The 18,069-nt window shown below is 26.3% G+C and overlaps 1 protein-coding gene across 9 annotated transcripts in view; it reads left to right on the top strand.

Annotated features, from left to right (window-relative positions):
* LOC409616 (uncharacterized protein MAL13P1.304) overlaps positions 1–17,701 on the top strand; it is a 62,517-nt gene extending 44,816 nt beyond the window's left edge. For 7 of the 9 annotated variants that reach the window (XM_006559447.3, XM_026442549.1, XM_006559450.3 and 4 more), the window contains 12 exons: positions 5,160–5,303; positions 6,134–6,278; positions 6,949–7,035; positions 7,245–7,371; positions 9,038–9,405; positions 9,650–9,932; positions 10,195–10,614; positions 12,111–13,037; positions 13,678–14,912; positions 14,985–15,082; positions 15,162–16,260; positions 16,410–17,701. In XM_006559447.3, coding sequence (XP_006559510.2) covers positions 5,160–5,303; positions 6,134–6,278; positions 6,949–7,035; positions 7,245–7,371; positions 9,038–9,405; positions 9,650–9,932; positions 10,195–10,614; positions 12,111–13,037; positions 13,678–14,912; positions 14,985–15,082; positions 15,162–16,260; positions 16,410–16,427 — 4,951 coding nt within the window. In that variant the 3' untranslated portion in view covers positions 16,428–17,701. Of the gene's footprint in view, positions 1–5,159; positions 5,304–6,133; positions 6,279–6,948; positions 7,036–7,244; positions 7,372–9,037; positions 9,406–9,649; positions 9,933–10,194; positions 10,615–12,110; positions 13,038–13,677; positions 14,913–14,984; positions 15,083–15,161; positions 16,261–16,409 lie in introns of those variants that run through there. The other 2 variants (XM_006559453.3, XM_006559455.2) reach the window with 2 other exon arrangements.
* Positions 17,702–18,069: the final 368 nt, after the last annotated feature.

Raw genomic sequence — 18,069 nt, 5'->3', positions numbered from 1 at the left:
TCATTCTAATTTAATATTCATTCCTAATTTCTATTGCAAGGTATAAGTTTTTGGATTTTTATAATTAAATACAATAAAACTTTATTTATAGGTAATATATAATATATATATATATATATATATATATATATATATATATATATATATATAAATTTTCTTAGATATAGTTCTAATTGCAAGAAATTATTTTATATTTTAGAAAATTTAATAAATTATAAAGAAAATATTTTCATTACAGAGATTAGATTATTAACAATATTCATAAATGCTGTTTAATATCTTTTAGTGTCTGAGTGTGAAAATGACATGAATAAACTATTTTTCAATTGTTAATAACAAAATTATAAAACAAAATTATACAATATTGTTTCCTTATGACTATTTCGAAGCTTTCGCATTTATGAGTACTATTCAAGAAATAGCACATCGATAATAGCATCCTGTCTCTGGAAGAATTATATCATTTCTACATGACTTATCGTGAAGGTGTACGCAAGTACCAGAATATAGTGTTAAGTTTTATGTAATCATAAGAAGTGTTGTAAATTCCAAAAGAACTTGAATTAATAGTAGTACGTGCATGTATTCTGCATGCATTGTATGCAGGAAACAATCGACACGCATTGCATTGCGATCTTTGTAGATTAAGGATTTTTATTATATATACATTAGCCTGTGAGACAGACTGCTTGTCGAAAGCATGCTGTATTGTTTGAGAATGTGCATGACTATTTTGTCAATAAGTACTATTTCAGGATTGAGAGAATAATTTAAGTATTGTGATAATATTCTAAAATATATGAGTATATTATTCATACTTATAATTAAACAATTTTGAAAAAAATCATAAGCAAATGCATTAAACTGAATTATATTGTACAATGAACTATAGCATAACTTCTAGAGATTTAATATCATGTGACATATCACATATCATGTGACAGATCGTATGATACCTGTTATTTGAAAAAGTTAAGATTATAACTACAATAAGGAAACATGAGTAAAAGAAGAAGATATGAATAGTTAAAAAAGAAAAAACAAGCTAACAAGTTAATCGGTTAGATTATAGACGTGTCACGGTCAAGGTCATCTATTTACTTGTCAAAGATGAAGGCAAAGAACAGTAATATATCATAATCATTAAAATATTTTCAGAATAAAGATTTCATAATCATTGTTAATGATATTATATAATAACTTCTCTTCAAAGCTATTTATTTACAAACATAATTTTGAACATAAATTGTTAAGCCATATAATGAAGTTAATTAAATATTTTAAAAAGTTATATTTATTATTCATTGCTAATATAAGTAAAAAAAATAAAATATTATTGAATATTATATCAAAGGAAGCATTTAACATTTTTGCAATTGAGATGAGATAAAAAATCCGATATTCATTGAAGTTTTAACTACTAGCTACTTATATTTTTTTGATCATTTATAAAATATAAAACTTATTCATAATAATACACATATACAGAGATAAATTGAAGTATAATGCTTCTAACAATATACCATGCAATTTTCTTCATTATGAAGAAAAAAAAAGTTTATCAATCACAAACAGGATATATTTCTTTTATATAGTATATCTATTATTTTTTATTAACTATTTCTTGAAATAAGATAGTAAAACAAGCAATTTCAGAGCGCTACCTAGCAGGATATAAATCATGGCTCTTCCGTGAGATTTTTAACTGAAACTTCGGTCAAGAAAATGCAGAAAAAACATTGATATTTCCTGCTTGCGAGGCACCTAACCAACGAACCGAATCGCAAGAAATACCTTAAGGACGGTATCTTCTAAATAACCAGGGAACGTGTAATCTGTAAACCTCGATACGTTGATTGACCAATTACCCTTTCTGGTTCGTGCAGATGCTGAACGAGAATAAAGCTGTTACTAGGAATTTGAAGAAATGATCACTAATAAAAAAAGACAGAACAACTGTAATTGAAAACTCTAAGAATTTTATTATTATTATTAGGTATATTATTAACAGATGAAATTTAAAAAAACTAAAAAGAAAGAAACAAACAAATATATATTGATAAAAATTTATTAATTATTATTTTAAAATATTTGTGAATAGTGAATAACATAATCTACTATGTCAAATTAATTAAAAACTGTTTATTATATGACAAAATATTTTAGATAAAAATTGTACAATTTAATAACAATCAAGATTATAAATGATTTTCTGAAGGATTCTAATTTGATGGTCAAAGGTTTTTAAGATATATATTTTAATTAATCTGATCATATTTTATTTTAAAGAAAACTTCAAACTATTAATTCAAAAGATATTTTAATTTCAAGAAATAATTAAGATAAGTGAAACAAATTAACAGCAATCGATTTCGTAAATGTTTTCCATAAAAGAGCTGGACACTTTGGTGGTTCAGACTTTCTGTTGCAAGAACGGAATTAAATCTGTGGTTCAACGTCTCCAGGGTACGCATTGCCCCCGCTTCATTACCGTGCTTCTTTCTCGCGTATACCTCGTGGTAGAAAACGTGCCTACCACGGCAATTTATTGAGCAATCCACTACCACGAATCGCTTTAGGGACGCGTCTAGGAGTCACGTGCACTCGCACGTGGTGATACTCTTTCAGTAGATTTGAGAAAGATTTATTAATTTGTACCTGGTATAATGTTGTCGTTTCTGGATAAGTTGTCTAGAATAAGAATATATATCAAATCTTTCTAATTGTAATTAATGATATATTAAAAGATTTCTGTAAAATTAAAAGATATTTAAAGATTTAATAATTTTTAGAATATATTATAGATCTTCAAAATTTATAAAATACTATTATTTTTGTAATTTTTTATGTAAGAATTTATTTTTATTTGAGATGAGAAGATTGAAATTTGATATTTGCCAGTTTATTTCTTTCTTTTTATTAATTTTTATAGTTTTTATCTATTAATTTTCTATATTCATAGGATAATTCTAGGATAATCTTCTTCTATTCTAATCTATAATCTAAACAGAGATGAATCAACATTTCACTGATCGAGTTTATTTATTATATGCACAATACACAGCTTGCACAGCTGGTTACATGCGCGCAATTAACATCGATGGCTGCGTTTGCCATTTTTAAATGATAGTCGATTATGTAAAGGGTCTTTCTTCGAGATCCAAATTATGTAACGGTATCATTCCTTCGATATAATCATTGGTTACCCGTGACTGGAGTGATTGATATTAAAATAGGTGTGTGGATCTCAATTTGCTTTCCCTGATTATCCAATCGAAATTCTGCCTTAAGTGATAAAACAATTTATGTTAGCTATCAACTTGTTAAAATTGTATCAAAAATCCAAGAGATAGATCTTAAGTGCAAGATGATTCAAAAAATTGAATAAGGTATGATCATATAAATTTCTTTAATAAAAATCTCTTTTTTTTGAGAAAATTAAATTAAAAAAAAATTATGAAATTTCTCTTATTTTAGCGAAATCATTATAAAAGTAGCAGACAGATGGAATTAATGTGCTGTATCAAAAATTTTTAAGTTCAGTTTTCTTATAAACTGCATTTCCTGTGGAAAAATATTACTCTTCACTTTTTATTTAAACGTTTATAATTAATATTATGAAAATATTTTGTTATGTCAATGAAATGTGATTCAAAGATTGTCAATTTAAATGAAAGGTATTTTTTAATTTTTTAATAGTTCTATTTACTTTGTATTCGAAAACCTGACATTGTAAAGGAATTTTAAACGACTCCAAGTGGTCGTTTTCCTTTCAACGGCCAACAGTCACGTTCATTCAATTGGCAAATGTCGCAACAGTGTGCGAGAGAGTCAGTTATGAAATCACTGATGAAACCATGTTTTCCTCTGCGACTTCAAAATAAGATTCATTCAGAATTTTATGTTATATTATATCATCTTCTGTATAACATTTCAATACAATCTATTTAAATCTACTAAATAGAATGGTAAAAGAATAAATATTATTTTATATTAATACATTATAAGATACATTGTTTAAAATTATAAAAAAAAAATATTATATTAATCACTGTATGAAATTGCATTCATTTTCAGAGAAATGCAGACATGATATATACAATATAAGGTGTGAATTGGGCTACAAGTATCACATTAAACGTTCCTCTATATCTATTCTTACCAAGTCGGATAAATGGTAATCGATCTCTGTCTGCTTTATTTGACACAAGAGACCGATAGGATAGATTGCGTTATAGGAAACGATACTCTTCTTTTTATCATATGTTTCGTCTTCCAAGTGTCACCGTTCCACTATATCATTTTACACGCGTTCCAGAATATACGTTACTTAGATATCCATTAGCATTGATAACTTAACTTTTTTAATTACAAATGTTATGTATATATGTATATGTATAACATCTTTATAATTACTGAAATACCAAGAAAATATCTAAAGATCTATGATAAATATGATGAAAGAATAAGTATCAAATAAAATGCTAAAGTATTCAAGTTAATATTGAAGTATTGAAATACTATGACATCAAAATAATATAGTTCCTAAAAATTAAAATAGCAGTGTGAAAACATAAAAAATTATTAATTACATTGATTTAAACAATTTAAAAGCAAAATAAAATTACTTTTTTAATTGATTGTTCATTTGATCAATCAATGAGATCTGTAAATCTTATTGAAAAATTAAATTATAAGATTTATCATGATTATTTGAAATATACAGATTTTAACGTTATATTTAAGGTATATTTAAGGTATTTAACAATCAGATAATCATTGTTCCATGAACATGTTCAGTTCTTTTTCAAGTATAAAATCATCGAGATTAATTCAGCTTTGTTTTAAAACAACCACGAATGATAACGGTTGACATTGAATAGTTGCGTGACATGGAAACATAAAAGTGTAATCGATGTATGTTTGCGGAAGCCATAGAGAATTTGTGTCACGTTTGTTTTAATGCATGCTTTCATTTCGTACACATTGAGAAATGTTAAGAAATCGTCATCAAAATTGTTTGCAGAATTATTGCTTGTTGAAATTGCCATGTAAATGATATATTAAAATGTAAACCTAGTGACTTGTATATTAAATTGATTATTATTAAATTGATTAAATATTTTTTTTAATGAAAAATTTTTTTTATTAATTTTTAGAATTAGAGAGGAGAGGCCATCCAGAATGGTTTTAACTGTGACCGAAGACACACCAGCAGACATGCTGGCCGGTAGTATGGAGCTTCTGGTCCAGTTACCTCGGGAACATCATCTTCAAATGCAAAGAGTCACGGTACAGAGAAGGTATACATATTTAATTTACTCTATGAATTCTTATAATATAGCCATGGAATAGTTTTAAAATGATTTCTATTAGTAAATCCAGCCTTATTTTTGTTTTCTAATTATTGTTATCGCCTGACTGATGAATCATTTAGATTTGACTATTAAAAAATACATAAATGAAGTGCGTTATGATGAACATTTAATTAAAAAAAAGGTATTTTTAATATCTTTAGTTTTAAAAAACTTTAGTTTTTAAAACTGATAAGATTTTAGCGATAATCAGAATTCTTATCGCACAATCAGTAATTTTTATAAATTAATGAAAGTAAATCCCAATCGTATTTTATATTTTACTTTATACTGATTATATTTATATTTATACTGATTGATTATTGATGCTTATAAAAGTCATGTTAGGAAAAAATTTTTAAAGTGCAAGTGCAATCTTCATTGGAAAATTATCAATGCTTTTTAATTAGAAATAGTATATTATTAAATGCTTAAATTAAATTATCAATACTTTTTAATTACAAATAGTTCTCTCTCTCTCTCTCCTCTCCCTCTTCCCTTCCTCTTCTCCTCCCCCTTCTTCCCCCCTCTCTCTATTGATTTCTAACTCTAAATTTTTTTTTTGAATAGAATTTCTTCTACTTTAAGTTCTACGTTAAGTTTTTATGTTTTTCATGACACAAAATATTTATAATTCAGAGATTTGATTCTTCAGAAATGTTAATGCAATGTGTCGTGATATAATATATAGTAGGTATGGTATAATAGAAGATCTATTTTCTATGTCCAGATTTCCATGAGCGAATTCTAATTATCTTCTTTGATTTTTTTATCTGCAGTACACCGATGATGGATCTCCTCGTGCAAATCGCCACGGCTCACAAATTGACAGCTTCCAACTATACTCTACAAGCGATTGGAGAACGTGGGATGGTTTTATCTCATCAACCCAATACACCAATTGGTGCGTTGGATGCACTTCAGGTATTATATGTATACATTATGAAATGAATACATGCATATACCATAATTGCTCTTTTTTTTTAATGAATATAAATACTAAAGTAATCAGAGTAGATAGATCATTTTAAATAATTCATTATATTCTTTTTTTTGTTTTTTTTTTTATAAATAATATATTTATATTAATATTATTTTATATTTTAAAGAAATGATTGAAATATTTAGAATAGATATTTAATCAATAAAAAAAATAAAAATAATGAAAATTTTAATTAAAGAATTTTTTTAAAGAATTCATTACAGAAAATTAGAAAAAAAAATGCTGTTTCTCTATCTTTTTTCTATTTAAAAAATGAAGAATTATAGATAAAGAAATAAAGAATTCCACGAATTCCTTGAAGAATTTCATGAATTCATGATACTTCATGATACTTTACTGAGTATAGAGTTTTTAATTCTTATAAAAGAATGCTTTTAATCTTTTCTAATCACATCGTATCTACTTTAAACTGTTTTGTCATATGTCTATTTTTTTTTCAAAATCTTGGCTACTTTTGCTATTTAAATTGAATAATTTTCATATTTTATTTCAATCGTAATTTTCAGCTGAATCATTTATTTTAAAGTATCAAATTATTTTACCAAAAATAAATAGTTAAACATAAAAATTATTTTATGTTTAATATTCCAGGTAAAATTATTACCTAAACAGGGGACTTTGGTACCAAGAAAAGCGAAGCAAGTTAATCAACCGTTTGAAACTACTTTCAGGTTACAGGTAAAAATATGAGAACACAAAATATATATTTCGTATATATTTGATGTGTTAAAAATAACAATATTTAAACTCAAAATATTCCGTAAACATTTCCTTATAAAGTATTTTAGATGTTCTAGTTTTATCATCATTTTTAATATCTATTTTTATATATACGATAGTTTATCAAGTAATGTGCTGGAAAAATCATGATTGTGCAATTATTATAGGTACATCTACCAAGAAATCAATTGTATGTGTCGAGAGTCAGTCCCAAGATGAACTTAGGTGAGATCTTGGAAGAAGTATGTCGTGAAAAAGATCTAGATAAGAACAAATATGAACTACGTCATCCAGGTAAATAATTTAAATTTTTATGTAATTAAAAAAAAGAAAAAAAATAGAAATAGAATAACAAAGATAAAAGTTCTTAAAGATATCATTAAAAATTCTAAAAACTTTGAAACATTAATAAAAGAAGTGAAAACATTGATTCAAAACCTCTTAGAAATTAAGAAGTTAAATAAATTAACAACGAACTATATTAAACAATTAAAATGTTGACATAAGATTTTAAGAAAAAGAAAACAGATTTATTATTTGATTCGCAACGAAGAATTATATGATAGAATTGTGTAAACGAATGACGGATATTTGAAAAATAATAACTAAAATACATTTTTAATTAAATTGTATTATAATACTATTTTTATGTGTGTGATTAATGTGCACACTAATTTGGAATAAAATTTATAAGCAGAAATAGTCAATAACTGCATGCTTCAGTTAGATTTGCTGGGATCAATATGGCTTCTGAAGCCATTTGGATCATGTCTGTATAAATATATGTGTATATATATATATACATGTATGTAATATGGAATTCCAATCCAATTTTCTTGGAAATCTATATTCTTTTTTATCAAATGGATAAAAATATTTTCAACAAAATGTAGTAGTAAGATATATTTTTAATTTTTTCCTTATTATAACTTATAAAGAAACTATGGAAGATATTTTTTTAGTCATGACTTTGTTGATTTAACTCAGAAATTCAGAACAAGTTTTCTTTATTTCTTTATAAGAAATTTATTATAATTTTGATTTATGTAATATACTAATATGTATTTTATAATTTAAAAAAAATTCATCAAAAAATTAGTTTTAAATTAAACTTTTAAACTTTTATTTTTATTTATTATAATAATAATTATACTATAATTTTGTAAATGATTTAATATCATTTGAAAATAAAAATTTCATATAAATCACTGTAGATGAACATCGAAAATATCCTACTATATTCGACTATAACCAGATTTACTAGTAGATGGCTCGACCATCCTCTATAGCCTATTTCCAATACTATGAATAGTAGTGGGATCTCCCCGATTATATATCTCTGCGTTGGTGCACGAGATATTTCAGTTAGCTAGTTACACCAAGCCAGTTGTGTTAAGATCGCTATCGCAAGGTTACCGGCCGGCTCTTCCACTTGTTACTCCTAGTCGTTAAGCGTGCATACGCATTGCTCTTTGGGTTGCTTGTCCTCGCAGAAACCGATGTTTCCTTATATTTGTTACCGATCCCTTGGATCTGTAATAATCTCTTTTTGCGCTTTTAAATCGTGACTTCAACGATTAGAATTTACTTTGGGAGATTGATTCTTGTATCTAAAGGATTTTAATCCATTTTGAAGAATTGTAGTTGATCTGTATTCTCATTGTGAGGTACTGTATTCATTCTATTTTTCATAGATTTCTTTATTGAATAAAGATTTCCAATTTGATTTGAACTTGTTCAATAAAGTTAAACAAACGTATTTTTTTTAAGGAAAGCTTGATTTAATGAAAAATTTTATTTTAATAAAAAAAAAATTAATCAAAATATCTTCTTTTCTCTAAATGAAGTTTAAATTATATTAAAGATTATGTATTAAAAAAAGTTTATATTCACATAGAAATAATTTTAAAATTTAGAATTTTAAAAAGAATTAATATTAAAAATTGATATTCTTTTACAGCAAGCTTGGAAACATTGGACTTATCATTGTCACTGCAGGATTACCACTTACAGGAAGTCACCCTGTATGCTAGACAAGGCAGAACACTAGGTTCAGCACTTAGCACTCAGGATATAATGGCTCTTCAAAGGCAAGAAGAGCGACGTAGGCAGCAGGCAAAACAAGGTGTTTTTGGATTTGTATTCAAAAAATCTAAAGAAGGTTCCTTAAGTACAGATAGTCTTGGTGAACGTAGTGCGTCACCAGCAAGAAGTGACGAAACTGGAAGAAGTACGAGTCCTCTACAAGCACCTACTAGACCTCAAAGAAAACGGAGACCAGCTCCAAAACCACCTATTCAAGCTCAAGCAGAGATTAGTAATAAAAACGTTAGTAATTTTTCTATAATATATATAGTTATATATATTGTAGAAAATAATAATACATAATAATACATAATAATACATACTAATTTTTCTTTACTATTATACATATAGTTTTTTCTATATTACATGTGTATAATTATATGTGTATAATTTTTATTTATTTATATATACTATAAAGTTCAAAAAATTTTATTAATGAATGTATTAAAAACTATTTTTTTAATATAAATAATATTAATTGTTTTAGGATATTGAAGAAAATTCTGGAGATTCTAGCAAAGATAAAGTGATGATTAGCCACAGTCGAAATAGCAGCGATAGCTCCGGTTATCATGAGGCTTCTGTATTAAGTGATAACCCAGATTCTGCGGGAAGACTTCCAGAAACATTGCCCAGAAGGAACAAAGTTCCTTTGGAAATGTCTCGGAAATTAGCTCAAACGTCACAGTCCAGTAAAAGTCTAAATAATTTGGCTTCTGTACCTGGTACACTTAGTCATGGCATTAGCAATACTTCATTAAGTTCTACAGGTGTAAATTTTTTTTATATTATTTTAAGAATGAATAATCTCTTAGATTTTTTTATAATCATTCTATTAGTAAGTTTAAAATTTTTTTTAAATTTTGATTCTGAAAATATATTTTATAAAAGAATATAATTTAAAATAATCTCTCAAGTAAAAATATTTCATTCAAATTAAATATAATTGTTTTTTTCATTTATTAAATTTTATTTTTATCTTTTTTTATTTTAAATTTTATAATGAATAGAACTTTTTTTTAACTTTTATAGGATTACGAAAGAAAAGAGTTGCACCTCCTCCGCCAGTAACTAGGCCTTTATCATCGGCGATTTCTACTCAAGCATTAGAACGTATAGTTGACTCTGAAGAATCCTTAACATCAGATATGGATCCTTCTAAACCTCCTTCTGACATTGGTGTTCCATCTAAAGCGAATTCAGATATAGAAGAACGTCCAAAAGCCAATTCAGATATTGGAATAACAACTGTTAGCTCAATATTGTCTTCGAATATTGATTTTATAAAATCTGATACTACAAAAGTGGAATTAGAATCAAAAAGCGGCAAATCTGATCTTGAATCGTGTCATAGATCTGATTCTATAAATGTTAAGTTACCCAGCACGGAGTCAAAACACCCTGCACCAATAGAAGATGCTCCTCTAGACGCTAGAGTACTGCAGACGAGAGGTAAGCTAGTGCATAGCTGCGATAGTATAGATAATAATCTTCCTTCCTATAGTTATATGTCTATGAACAGTTTTGAGACTGTAGGAGAAAGAAATAATTTTATAAAGAAACACACTAATCTTTTTGACTTAGAAAAAATTAAATTACAATCGAAAATTCAAGAGTATAGTGCAGACCAAAGAATTAAAATTTCTGATGATCTCAATTGTTCTTTTGAAAATTGGTCAATCAAACCCACAGTTAACTTTTCAAAAAATAATCATTATAAATCACAACCCAAATTAGAGAAATCACAGAGTTTTGCTTGTTCCAATATTGTGAACTCTAAAGCTAGACAATTAACCAAAAAAGTGAACAGTTGTTCAGGTAGTAAGGACATTTTAAATCAAAATTCATTTAAATCCCAAAATAGATTAATTAAAATGCAAACTTTAGTTAATTTAGACAATATAGAAAAGAATATTGAAAATATGTCTGAGTCTGATGTTTTGGAAAATAAATTCAATTTCAGGCTAAATAAAAATAATTGTATTTATAGTGAAAGATGTCAATCTAAAGAATTGAAGCATAGTTTGAGTTTTCAAATCGGTTATAAATTACGAGAGACGAAAATAATAAATAATTTTGAAAAACCAAAATTATCGAATTCCAGAAGTTTTTGTACCCGAAAAAATGTTTCTGAATTAATGGATAATAAACAACCAAGATTGGGAAATGTTAGTACAACAAAATGTTATAATGGTTCAATTTCCTCTAGTTTTGATACAGATATGTTCGAAAGTTCAATAATAGATAATCATAAATCTAATCTTTCACCACCTCCATTGAGTAATTTACAAATATTTGCAATTTCTACAAAACCATTAGATATTTCAGTAACAAATATAGATGTTCCTAATAATATTGATAAATTGCCTTCTTTACCTATTATTCATCATAATGAATGTAAGTTAGAGTCTGAAAAAAAGCTGAGTATCTTGGAACCACCTCCACCAGGTTTAGTCAGTCGAGAAGAATCCACTGAAAATTGGAATAGGTTTTTGGTTCAATTGAATTCAATATTAGAAAGTAGAGTTGGAGAATTTGTTTAAATGCTATTTTATTATTAAATCAATATTTATTTTAGTGAAAAATTTTTCTTTCTAGCTTGGAAAGTTTCACATTAATTTTTTATAATTTCTAATTAACATTTTTTGAAATAGATTGTAAAAATAGATTGATAACTATGATACTATGATGCTATGATATCTCTATCAAATTATTATTTATCTCATTCTATTTTTATTACTATTATATAAATTTAATTTATAATATACATTACTGTTCAAAAAAATTATTAGAAGTAGCATCTTAATTTTGCATGCTTAGAACTGCACTTTTGCATTTTGTTTTTCAATGCACATAAATTTTTTTTCTTAGAAATGATTTGTATTTATCTGCTTGCTAACTAGATTCATTGGTGATGGCCTTTTCTTTTTCTTTCCCTCTAAGTATAGTTGCAGTACCTGTTCCACATCCTAAGCCTAGAAATACTACTACAATACGGCCCGAGGTTGCAAAACGCAAGTTAATATCACCTTCCCCATTGAGTAGAACCCTCAGTTCAAATTCTAATAATATAGACTGCTTGTCAAATGATTCTACACAATCCAACATTGAAAGTTTTACAACTGATGCAAATTCATATGATCTTATTGATGCAAAGAGTTATACTGACAGTGATGGATCTAGCAAAAGAAATTCTATAAGATGTGAAGAAAAATTGGAAGTCTCTTGTAATTATTTCACTAATGAAAAAGAAGTATTCATGATACCTGCCGGCGAAAGTGAAGCAAATTTCAATTACAATTCAGAAATTTTGGAAAAATATGATTATAAGTCTACAAACATAAAAAGTGATGATGATGATGATGATAATAATAATAATAATGATAATAAAATTGATCATAAACAAAAATTGAATATAAATATGAATAAAGAGAATATAGAAAATTCTTTAAATGGGAATTCTATATTGACAAGCAATGATTTAATTAAAAGTACTTATGGACAAGAGAAAAAACTCTGTGCTGTAATTTCTACAATGCCAAAATGCAATCATTTGAATAAATTATATATCAATAATATGATTACACAAACTAAAGAAGGGGAATGTTTAAAAGATCCAAAAAAAGCCAAAATACCTCGGACAGCATCAAAGTCAAATGATTTTGAAGTAAATTCATTGGAAAAGCAAAAAAGACATTTAACATCTCATGCAGAGGATATTACGTTTGCTTTGAATCTGAATGTGACATCTATTTTGCTGCCTGATAAATCGAGAGAAGTCGACAAAAATTTTGCACAATTACCGAAGACGAAGAAAAATACTGATTCCAAAGATGTGGCTGAAGAAAAGTCCTGTATAACAATGGGTTCATCAGGTGCATGTTGCATATCACTAATATTTATATGGGAATAATCACTCGATTTTCATTTGCATAAGTATTGTCTATGCTTTAAACTATTGTCTATGCTTGAATTTTAAATGTAATAAAAAAAATGAGATTTAATCTTCGGATGACGATGACTGAATTAAATCTAAACATATATAGCATTGTCTACTTAATAATTTTTTTTTGTGATAAGTCTTATCTATTCTTATCAATTTTAAATGAATTTTTTTCGTATTTCACTTGCTTTCACATTCATATGATAAGATTTCGAAAAAATCAGCATGAATTGACTATAAAAACTAGATTTAAAAATAATCCGATTATCGTAATCCGAAGATAAATGATGGTTTTAGAAAATAAAAATATTAGAAATGATTTGAAGCAATTAACTTCTAATATGCAAATATGTTTAATTTATAATTAAATTTTAATTTGAAGAATTGTTTGACATCTTAGGAAAAAAGGTGATGGAATTTAAAAAAGAAATAATAATTAAATTTTCATAAAATTCTTATTTTGTTTTAATTATAGTTGTTTGTTTTAATTATTCTAAATAAAAATAATTTTTTTTTAAACAATTTCATACAACATAAACATTTATCTTATTTATTAAAATATTAAATTACAGATACAGATCTCTCAGAGACTGATGTCCTGCTCCAAAAAGTATTTGATACTTTATCCAATTCCGTTTCGTCACCCGATGAAATATCAATTGCTCCAGCAAAAACTAAATTAAAGTCAAAGGATATTTCTAAAGAAACAGAACAGAAAAATAAAAAGAATGCTGAATATCCTAATGATTTAAATACTATATGTATGAATACCAGTGCATCAAATTTAACTATAAATTCACAACAGGATACATCAGATTATGTATCAACACTTGAAGAAGATTTATCCATCGTTGAGTGGGAATATCAACTTCCAGCTCCTCCAAGTGCTTTTAGAGACAATGCATCTCCAGTATTTGATAATTTTGAAGCAATCACTTCTATATCCGAGTCTTTAATAGATACAAAAACAGAAGAAGCAATTCAAACTTCAAAAAACAAAAATCTAAAAAACATTATAGAAAAAAAAGAAAGACAAAAAAACACGGAACCATTATCGGAAAATGAAGAGCCTAAAAAGCCAAATTCGCAAGAAAAATCAAATAAAGAACAAAAATCAGAGTCAAATATTAAAAAGGAAGTGATCTATGAATTAAAAAATAAGATAGGTATTTTACCCCAGTCTGTAAATGATATAGATTCTAAAAAGGTATCAAATTCTTCAACTTCCAAAATTGCTCCTATAGATATCACTCTATCAAATTTTACTATTACAACATACAGTAAACAAAAGAATTTGAATATATTCGAAGAAATAGAACAATTCAGACAAGAAAATTCTGATGATAAATTTATTAGATCTTTTGCAACTTTATCTAGAAATAGGAGTAATCTGGATGAGAATGAAAATAAAAACTCAAAAGAATTCAATATAGGGACTTTACAAGGAAAAAAAAAAGTAGTTATAGGAGATGATAAATTGAATAATATTAAAAAGCTGGAACCAAAGATACAAATGGAATCCTTACAGAGGTGGCAGTATGGCAACGAAAAAAGCAATATTCAGCGGTCCAAAAGTTACATGTCTATATGTGATAAACCTAATTTTCAAGGAAATACGTATGAAGACAAAAATATTAAAAATGTTAAACATACGGAAATAGATGATGCCGGAATGAAAAAGGCAATGAGCATTAATAATTTGAATATAACTGTGCCTAAAAATAATGAAAAATTCTCGCAATGGCGGGATAATATTTTAAAGCGGCAAGAAAATCCTACCAAAGAAAAAGAATTACAGTCTTTACAGGTAATTAATTTTTTACTTAGAAAAATTTTTTTTTTTGTTATTTTTGTGATCATAATAAATGATATTTTTTAGGTGCTGAAAAGCATTTTGCCGCAGTTGAAAAATGCTCAACAGGCGGAGGAAAATGTGTCCAAAGATTCGAATAATACAATATTATTTGAAGAAAAAAGGTAAATTTTAAATCTTTCATAGTACAAATTTTTCTCTCATAGTATAAAATCCAAATAATAATTTTTTAATTTGTTTAAGGACCGAGATCATGTCTAACGAATATTCGAAAGAATCGAATGTCGTTCCGACTTGTGAACCTCAATCAGCACCGAGTAATAAAAAAATAGAATCAGAAACGAATTCAAAAATAAATGAAAAACGCTATATCTATTCAGGACCTCCTACAATCAATTTAGGTAGTTGGTCTGAACGGCCGAGTGCCAATGTCCAAATAAAAATGGATATAGATTACAAATTTGGAACGCAACAAGCCAATAGCAAAACAATTGTTAATGTAAATAATATTAAAGATGAAATAGAAACTTCTTCTAATAGTGAAACTTCTATTAAAATGCAAAAAAATAAATTTGAGATTACAACTTCGGACAAAAATAAACCGAATGATTTAGTCAAAAAATTGATTACTCATACAACAGCTTCAGGCTTTAAAAAGTCAATGCCGAATAATATTATTGACACAAATTTAAAAGTTATTAATGATAAACCAATTGTAACTGGAGTAGAATTAAAAAAGAATTCTCCAGAGAACAAACAAGATAATAATGTTATAGATACCACTCCAGTGAATTTTAAAGAATTAACGAAAGCATTTGGTCAAGATGTTTGTCTTCGATCGAAGCCAAAACAACCTAATATAATTCAACGATCGGAGTTTCAACAAAATAATTGCAGCATGCAAAATGGGCATAACCTTAATCAAATAACAAATGTCTACCAAAGTAGTTTAAAACCTAAAAGTTTTACATCAATTGCAGTCAATCCAACACAAAATCAAAATAATTTGATTTTCAGAAATGGCATAAACTTGAAAGGAAATCAACTAATGCCTGTCGTAAAAGGATTTAAATTTTCAAATTTAAAATCGGAAGAAGATCAAGATCAAAAAATACAAGTCCATGTGATAAAAAAAGATACAAAGATAGGAGTAAAGGGAAATGATATTAAAGAATTTTCCAAGGAATCATCAAATGATGTTTCGAGATCTCCTACAATGCCGGTGATAACAGGTGTAACTTTGAAAAGCGCAAGACCCAAATCCATGCCTGCTCAAATAGATCAGCGAGACATTTTATTAGAATCGATTCGAAATTTTGGCGGTCGCGAAAACTTAAAAAGTGTAAGTATATAATTATGCGAATAATAATTAGTATTGTAATAATAGAAAATGTTTATTTTGAATTTAATTTTTTTCACAAAAATGAATTAAAAAATTCAAAAGTTTTTGTTATTCTTACATTTGCTTAATTCAAAAATTTATAATTGCAGGCAACGGAAAGATGTTAACTTCTTTCAAAAGTTAAAAAATGATCCTATCTGAGGATAATACTGAGAAGAACTGGCATTTTTAAAAAGATATTTTGGTGCTTTATGTCATATAGTCTGAGTGATAAAGAAAAGGTTGGCAATTATCGAAAAAAGAGGACAAAAATCTTACATATATATATTTTTTGATCATGATCGAATGATCATTTATTTTTGTTTCTTATTTTTATTCTTTTTCTCGATTATCCAACCTATAATTTCTTCGAAATCATTCTATTAATAATTCGTTTGATTTATGTAAAAACCGACTTGTTATTAATTACATGTTACTCGTTCACATGTAAATATCGCGTGTAAAAAATCGGAACAATTAAAAAAAGAATTGTCAATAAAAAAAAATCGATGATGTAAATATCGTTTACGCATTGAGGCGATAGGAAGAATTTTTCATGTCCAAATAGTCAACGGACCTATTTAGGTTTGTTTTCGAAACATTGTTGCTCATTGTATGACGCAGTCTACGCAATTTTTGTTAAGTTTTTTTTTTTCTTTTATTAGTTCGATCAGCCATTCAGTCCTAATCTAAATAAAAAATGAATCGGAAATAGATTAGGTTTGAATGATTGAGTCAATGTTGACTAACACTTCCTATTTACGATTAACATTAAGTTTCTATCACTGGGACCAAAGGTGACATCTTTTATTTTACATATCGTACAACGAATTTAGATACAGTTAGGATATATTATATATAATTATAAGAAAGATAATTTTTTTTTTGTTTTGAGAAGGAGAAAAAAATCTGGTCAGTTATATAAGTTGAAAATAATTATAATTATAATGATATATTTCTAATGTGTGTTCACAGAATTAAAGAAATCATTGTTTATCTCATGTTTACATAAAACAATGAAGGATTATTAAATAATCAATTTTTTTTGCACTTGCAACATTTATTGTTAATAAAAAAAAGAGAAAAAAAATTTGTTTCATTAAACATATTTTTGCAATTCATAATGATATTAATTTCAACAATTATATGAAAAAATATATTATTTTGTTAATATAATATTAACAATAGTCCAGAAAAATCAACGAAAAAAATATGATTACTTATTAATATTTAAATTTGAGATATATATTTATTTTACGAATTATGATCTTTAAAAAAAATATTTTTATGGCAAGTGGTAATCATCAAGAGCGTATTCTATACTGTAAATAGCATACGATGTGTTAATATTGTATTTAATATTATTATTCTTGCGTAAAAATATATTATGGCGACACCTTTATTTATATATGTTGTTATTTAAATTCCATTAAAAATTTAAAAAAATCATTGGTTTTTATTTAAATAATTATTGTTTCAGAACTTTAAAGAAGATAACATATAATCATCATTAAAATGATGAACATACTTTTTTTTTTGAATATTTTTATTTGCAAATAAAATATAAATTATTGTTATACATAAAAAATTAAAATTATACAATTCACTTTTTTTCTAATAATTTTTCATATGTATATAAAAATAGCATTTATTATATTATAGAACATGAATCTGGCAATTAGTATAAAATTTTGAAAAATAATGTTTGGTAATTTTTGTTCAATTTAAATCTTATATATAATATATTTTTTAATATCTAAAAATAGTTTT

This window comes from Apis mellifera, linkage group LG8 (genome assembly GCF_003254395.2).
Source record: "Apis mellifera strain DH4 linkage group LG8, Amel_HAv3.1, whole genome shotgun sequence".
NCBI classification, from domain to species: Eukaryota; Metazoa; Arthropoda; class Insecta; order Hymenoptera; family Apidae; genus Apis; species Apis mellifera.
This window is presented reverse-complemented; position numbering and strand designations above follow the sequence as displayed.